Source organism: Notechis scutatus, chromosome 1 (genome assembly GCF_049901735.1).
Source record: "Notechis scutatus isolate UNSWTSFEM ecotype Mainland chromosome 1, rNotScu1.2, whole genome shotgun sequence".
Lineage (NCBI taxonomy): Eukaryota > Metazoa > Chordata > Lepidosauria > Squamata > Elapidae > Notechis > Notechis scutatus.
This window is the reverse complement of record NC_142009.1, coordinates 137,394,001-137,401,077: the sequence shown is the minus strand read 5'-3', so window position 1 is coordinate 137,401,077 and position 7,077 is coordinate 137,394,001. Positions and strand designations below refer to the sequence as shown.

General features: G+C 45.8%; 1 protein-coding gene across 1 annotated transcript; it reads right to left on the bottom strand.

Annotated features, from left to right (window-relative positions):
• Nucleotides 1–219: 219 nt before the first annotated feature.
• On the bottom strand, nt 220–6,850 carry MYCN (MYCN proto-oncogene, bHLH transcription factor). Its single transcript, XM_087946873.1, has 4 exons — nt 6,585–6,850; nt 4,904–5,052; nt 3,777–4,695; nt 220–1,765 (listed from the first exon to the last, which is right to left on the bottom strand). Exons 3-4 carry the CDS (start codon nt 4,585–4,587, stop codon nt 1,164–1,166), a joined length of 1,413 nt encoding a protein of 470 aa, XP_087802999.1. The 5' UTR covers nt 4,588–4,695; nt 4,904–5,052; nt 6,585–6,850; the 3' UTR covers nt 220–1,163.
• Nucleotides 6,851–7,077: the final 227 nt, after the last annotated feature.

Sequence of the window (7,077 nt, the reverse complement as noted above, 5' to 3'; positions counted from 1 at the left end):
TGTATATTAAGCCAAAACCAATTTCTTATATTGGACTCAATCAAAAATCAGATAGATGATAGATGGATAGGTAGATCGGTAGGTAGATAAAAATTGAGTTATGGGGCAATGCCCTTAATGAACATTTTTACATTTATATAGGTATTATTTGCCATAAATGAAGAGGTTAAAATAATATAGGAAATCTTCTGTCATAAAGATTTTCAGAAATAAGTAGCATATCATTTAATTGCTATTTATTTTCATAAACATGAGGTATTTCAAAGTGCTATAAAGATGCAGCACTAAATGTACATCGTTGGAAGAAATTAAACACAGAACTTTGCAATTACCCAGTTCTATGCAACAAACATTAACAAATACATTAACTGGAAGAAACAGGCTAGGAAAAAAAGGCATATATAGTAAATTTCTTTACAAAAGTTTTCTTAGTCCAAAAAAGTGATAAAGTAATATCTACTCAAAACTTTCCACAACCATTTTCATACGAAAATATAAGTATCAAATTTAGTTATGTATCAGCATCATACTAAAGTATACAGGCAGTGTAAGAATTAGTACAGTACATAACAGAGATTAACAATATATTTGTATACAAAAACATGCTCCTCAAACATTGAGGTATTACAGTACTTAGGTATGAACTTCCAGTCTAATATTGGTAGCAAAAGTCACCTCTCATAACCCAAGACGTGTACAAAAGGCAAACGTGTATATGGTATTTACACAGGCGGTTCCCTTCCCCCTGGGTAGAACATGGTTTTGCCCATAACACCTGTAAAACATAAGCACCATTAAAACGGAATGAATGTTTCCAACTCAACTGGATGTCATAAGCAAGTCCCAACGCTCACAACATTGCAAGAACACAAGACAGTTCCAAGATGAAACACACGAAGCCATTCCACCGTGGTTTGGCAGTCTCTTCAATTCCAGAGAAGGACATCCATCTGATCTCCCCTTCAGGTAACAAGGTGGTGTCATCTACGCAAGAGACGGGATTGAAAAATAAAAACCAACATTCTTAACGTCAAAAAAACAAAACAAAACCCATAGCTCTCTTTAAGGAATCAAAAATGTGCAAAGTGGCAATAGCTGTCCAGATCAGACAAATATATAGATATAAAGGTCAGGTGTTTATTTGTTTGTTTTCAACCCCCACGTTAGCAAGTCTGCATATGTTCTAATTTTTTTATCAACTGCTGTTGCCTGATTTGGAGTTTTTCCTTTTCCAACAACAACTTGTGCTCCTCAGCCTGCAGGGAATGGACATACTCAGTGGCTTTTTTCAAGATGACCACTTTGGCAGCCTTCTCATTTTTCACCAGTTCGGGCACGTGGTCCCTTAATGTCAGAAAACTCGACCTCAGATCGTTACGCCGCTGCCGTTCCAAAATGTTGTGGTTGCGACGGCGCTCGCTGTCTTCTGAATCTGAATTGCGAGGGCTGGAGCTCTTGGGCTTTGGTTGGGTCACTGGCTTTGCTGGACGAGGCGCTGTTTCGTTCTTTAGCTTTTTGGGTGGAGGCACATCCTCCCTCTCGATGTAAGGGGAAGGCGCAGCGTAGTTGTGCTGCTGGTGGATTGGGGCACAGCGCTTTAAGATGACTTCATTGGGCTGAGTTCTCACAGAGGCAAAGGGAGTGCCGTTCTTGGGACGCATTGCAATAGTCAGGGTGGTGATAGCTTTGTAGGAGGATGAGCGCCTCTTTTCTACGGTGACCACGTCAATTTCTTCCTCATCATCCTCTTCTTCCTCGTCTTCATCTTTTATTGGAAAGACAAAAGGTCAAGACATTACCACTCGGGGGAAACATACTTAAGGCTCAGACATTCGGCATTAATTAGCAAAGGCCAATGGATAAAACTTTTAGAAATCTTAAAGCAGGAAGGGCAGGCAGGAAAAGGGCAGCTTCCAGATACAGAATACAATTTGCACGCTCAAGCTCACAGATCCCATGGCATATATGCCATCAAGCTATCAGTAGTAAAGGAGACATAGTTAGAGATCAGAAAGATATTCAGGCCAGTAAGTAAATAAATTACAATCCAACTGGTTATAGGATAAAAAGAGCATAAAGAAAAAGAAAAGCCTTAACCTGAATTTTATGGAATTGTTCTATTGAACTGAATTGCATGGACAAAATTGATTCACAAAGCAGATATAATGCATTTGTTATATTATATGAGGTTAACAAACCTTCTCATTCACACACTCATATTCTCTCTCTCTCTCTCTCTCTCTCACACACACACACACACACACATACACACACACAGGGAGGGAGAGAGAGAGAGATGAAACCACTCCTGGGACCCATTCCATTTCTTTGAAAAAAGGCTAGAAAACTAAGCAATTGTTCTCTCTGAAAATGCAGAGTGGTCCCAGTTGTTCAGTCCCTTTAAGCCAAAGTTCTGGTTTATTGCCAAGAAGACAGCTGTTAGGAGGAAGCCTTCTTGCTGAAAGCTGTCAAGCCTCAGACTTAAAGGAGGCAGTGAGTCTTTTGAAACAGGAGGCTGAGCATCAAGTTTATGATTACCATCATATGGCTCCTTTCATTTACAGACAAGAAACTGTTTATTGTCACACTGGATTCTCCTTCCCACTCCACCCCTTGAGATTATAAGCATTTTGCTGAATTTAAAGCCAGCATTCTCTATTTTGTTCCATTGAAATCCCCCAAGCCTGCTAAAGCCTCCTATATAATTCACAGAGCATTCCTTTTGAAACCTTATTAAATTGCAAAGTCAACCAGCAGAAGACATTTTTGATGAAAGAAGCCTGGTTTTGTCCAATACTCAAATAAAGTACCATTTTGGACAGTAATAATATATGCGGTTAACAGTTGTGTGGTGCTTATCATAGTGGTTTTAAAAATACATTTCATTCCTCCATCATCAACATTCAAATGTCTTGTAAGGGACAAAATGCTGGGAGAGTTCCATAAGTAAACTTTTTGATACTATACTCAGCCAGGAAAGAAAAATATACTGCCACCTACTGGTAAAGTTTTGCAACACATCTAGGAGGGTTCGAATGAAAGGCACTCCTGAAAAGTCTAGGGCTTGTGCTGGTTTTGAACTTAAAGACTATTTTCAAAAATAACAACTGGACTATATCTACAGAATTTCCTTATCAAATCAGTGCAATCGCATTATGTGTTCTGCCTCTAGCCAGCTCTTAACTGGAGGGTTTACTTCATTAATGTTGGCTCAGTTTCACCCTACCAGCATTTTAAACTCTTACAACTGCAGAAACACATCTTACTTAACAGAAGTTTCCTTCCTTGCCAACATCTGTCCCATTGCTGTCTTAAATCTGCCCCTAATAAAATTTGCTGTTCTGCAGTGGACAATTCCCTCTGCAAACAGCAGCCACCAACTTCCTTCTCTCCTTTTACACTCAGTTGTGTCACAATTCACCCCAAAACCACTGCGCTCTAAAATTTATATTCTTTAGTGGATGCTGCAGCATATTTGTTTGTAGGTGTAGAAAGGTGTAATGAAAGCTCAGTTTAATCTGGTTACAGAAAGGAATGGCAGAGTAAAACAAGCATGCTCCCCCCATATCCCATAAGGTCCCTGGGAGACAAACAATCTGATGGTGTCTCCTAGGCCACCAATTTCCTGCTGCCACCTTTGTTGAAAAAGATGTAAAGTGCCACCGAAATCCCACCTACTATGCTTTTTTTTAAAAAAAGGGAGATCGTATTGGTTTATGAGTCCCCATGAAACCTCCTCCCAGCACCCACACATAACAAAGGATGTGGTTATTTACCAGAATCACTGAGTGTATCGTCTCCCGAACTGTTGTTGGCCCGGCTGTCACTTGTTATACTTGGGTGGTGGCTGTTTCGGGGTGCAGGGATGGCCACCCCTTGAGCAAGGCCACCACTGCAGTTCATGCTTGCCCGGGCCCCTGCCACTCCTCCTCCTCCTCCTCCCGAGGAAACTGGGGCTGGGAGCTCTCGCTTCTTAATGGGGAAAGGAAAAACCACGGCTGGATCCACACACTCCGAGACGGAATTGTTGAGCTCTGCTTGGCTGCCGCTATTGTTTCCAGGGCTGGTTTTGGAGGGGAGGGCAGCTGAGGGGATGGCAGAGCCAGCTGGGGCAGGCGCTCCAGCTGTTCCTCCTTTAGTCTGTGGCTTCCCGGGGACTGCCCTTTCCAGCTTATCACTGGTCCCAAAGCCGCTCCACATACAGTCCTGAATAATGATGGCATTGAGGTTGCTGCTTTCGCCCAAACCCATCTCAAAGGCATCCCCTCCATCGCCACTGCCCCAAAGGTCAGCTTCGGGGGGCAGCAGCAGCAACTCGGATGCCCAGTCCAGAGGGTCGCTGGTTCGGTATCCAGCTAGAGCTGTTCCTCCCCATGTCACAGGGGCTCCTCCTGGGGGATTCTCCTGCAGACCTGCCGGGCTGGGAGACAGAGGAGGCGTAGGCAGGAGCTCAAACTTTTTCCAGATATCCTCCCCGGGAGGAGCAGAGTCGGGACCACATAAATAAAAATCATCTTCGTCGGGATAGAAGCAGGGCTGCAAAGAGTCGAATTCGAGATCGGAATTTTTACTGACCATCCCTGGCATCTCCGCTGGTTGCTTCAGTCGGGATCCTGAATGAGGATATTACAACCGAAGAAGAGAGAAATGTTTGTTTCCCACTGGGTGAGAAAAAACACCCCTTCCTAGCAGAACCTGAAATTAAGCAGGAAGGGGGGGGGGAGAGAAATACAAATTAGCTTTAAAAGGCAGAAAGGTACACCTACTCCTTGCAGATCGTTATCATTATAAGCCTGGCCTTCTTTTCTTTTTGAAAGCCAGAAAAGATCCCCATCAACATTTCAATGAAAGAGACTTAAGCCCACAGAAAGACACATTGCCCACATCCTAATGCTTTACTTACTTATTCTCTTCTAAGAAAGAAAATGCAGAAAAAGCTTTAACAAGGGCCAGGTCAGCCAGAAGGGCAGAAGCCTCCACACACACCCCTTCTTGTAAAGAGGGCTTCGGAGCAATTCCCAGACGCAGCAAAATATTCTTCCAGCATTTGCCCTGCAGGGAAAAAAAAAAAAAAGCCTGCTGGCTATTCCAAGCAAAGTAAAGAGGAAGTTTCTTCCTCCTTTGTCATCTGTAGTCTATGCAGGCGAGGGAAAAGGAGGACGGCGGCGGATGTTTAAAAAAAAAAAAAAGCCCAGGGAGGGGGAGAGGCGCTCAGGGCTACTTTGCAAATTGCCATTCCATTCATTCGCCAGAGCGCTTCCAGAAACCCACACACGCAGAGATAGGAGGAAGGGGGGGAAGGGAGGAGGAGGGGGGAGAGAAGGAAGTCACCCAGCCAAGCAGCATTATGCAACAGAAGGAAATTCACACACGCGCACCGCACCGTTCACCCGGACCCGGGTAAAAACAAAAACACCTTTGATAAGATAACTGGGTTTTTGCTTTTTTTTTGTCCGCGGACGCGTGCACACGCACACAATTACCGCGGAAAGTGGGGAGGGTGAGAGGAAATGAAGATGGAAAAAAAAGAAAAGGGGGGGGGGCGCGTCCGTTTTGCTCTTTAACACACACCCACGCCCACACGCGACGTTACTTTTTTCCAAAAAAAAAAAAAAAAGGAAGAGTACGATTCCAGACCCCCAGCCCCGCCGCCGCCGCCGCCGCCTCCCGTCCTATCCCATTGTTCACCGTCCCGAAACTACAAAGCTGTACTAGAGACATTCCTACAACCGGCCGGCTTGCTCGGCCGGCGGGCGGGCGGTGCGGGTCACCTCACCTCCCATGTCATCTCATTTCATCCTCTCAGGATCGCGCGTAAGGTTCCCTCGTAAGTTGTAAGCCTCGAAGTCTGAAAGGGGCTGGGCAACTTTTGCGACGTCCGGCCGGTCAGCCAGCCGCGCCAGAAGGAAAACGGGAGCATGAAAGAAGCGAGCTTGGTGGGCATTTTTACCGAAAACGGCCGCCGGGCATCGGTGAACTATCCTCAGAATTGTTTTTTTTTTTTTTTTAAAAAAGCTTTTTCTCTCCCCTCTCATCCCCATTAGAGAAAAGGCGCGCGCGGATACACCCAAACACACGCCCGCGCGCGCAAAAAATCTCTCCATAAAAGCAGCCGCGATCCCAGCTGCTTCTCGGTCGGTCGCCTGCCCCGCGATCGTTCTCACTATTGTACGGTATTCTTAAGTCTCCCGTTCAAAAGCCGTATTAATTTGCTATCGAGACCTGGGGGGCGCGGAGGGGGGAAGAGTGGGGTTGAGGGGGAGCGGAGGAGTCGCGGAAAGGCGCTGAAACATCTGGACAGAGGCGGAAAGGTCCTACCGACCGCAACATCGGAGAGAAGGAGGGAGGGGAGCGAGAGAGCGGCTGTTACTCCATTGGCTTCTGATGAATGAAAAACCCAAGCAAACGCGGCTCGCAAATTCTCTCCTTTTCGATCCCGAGGGTGGCACCGATCTCCCCGGTCCTCCTTTTCTCTCTCTCTCTCTCTCTCTCTCACGCCCGCCACCCCCCTACCCAAATTTTCTTTCTTTCTTTCTTTCTTTCCCCCCAAAGGTTCTTCCGTTGCATCCCCCTTGTCTTCTTACCTCCCGGCTGGCGACGGCGGCGGCGGCGGCGGTTGTTGCAAGGCAGAGAGGGGCGGCCTTGGGGAGAGCAGAAGGGGCTTGAAATTAATGCAGATGGTCGTCTCGAATCTAGGACTTTAAAGAGCGCCAGCAGCCCAATCGCCGCCCCCCTTCCCCTCAGCCAGTGTTAAAAAAACAACAACAAACCTCTGCATTCACCCTGCGCTTGCAGACAGATGACTGTCACTAAGTGGGCTTTGAACCTCTTGTATATTATTAACTTAAAAAAAAAATTCCTGACACACCCGAGGAAAAAAAAAAAGAGGGGGGTGCGAGCGAAACTTAACCCCACCTCCCTGATTTCCATAGACTAGAGCCAGGGGAGGTGCCAGGCATTTGGCGCCAAAAAACCTCGTTTGCTACTGCCTCTTTATTCTTGGGAAGGAGACGTAGGGGGCTTGCAAAGAAAGAAAAAAGGAAGGGGGAAAAAAAGAGAGAGAGAGAGGAATGCAAA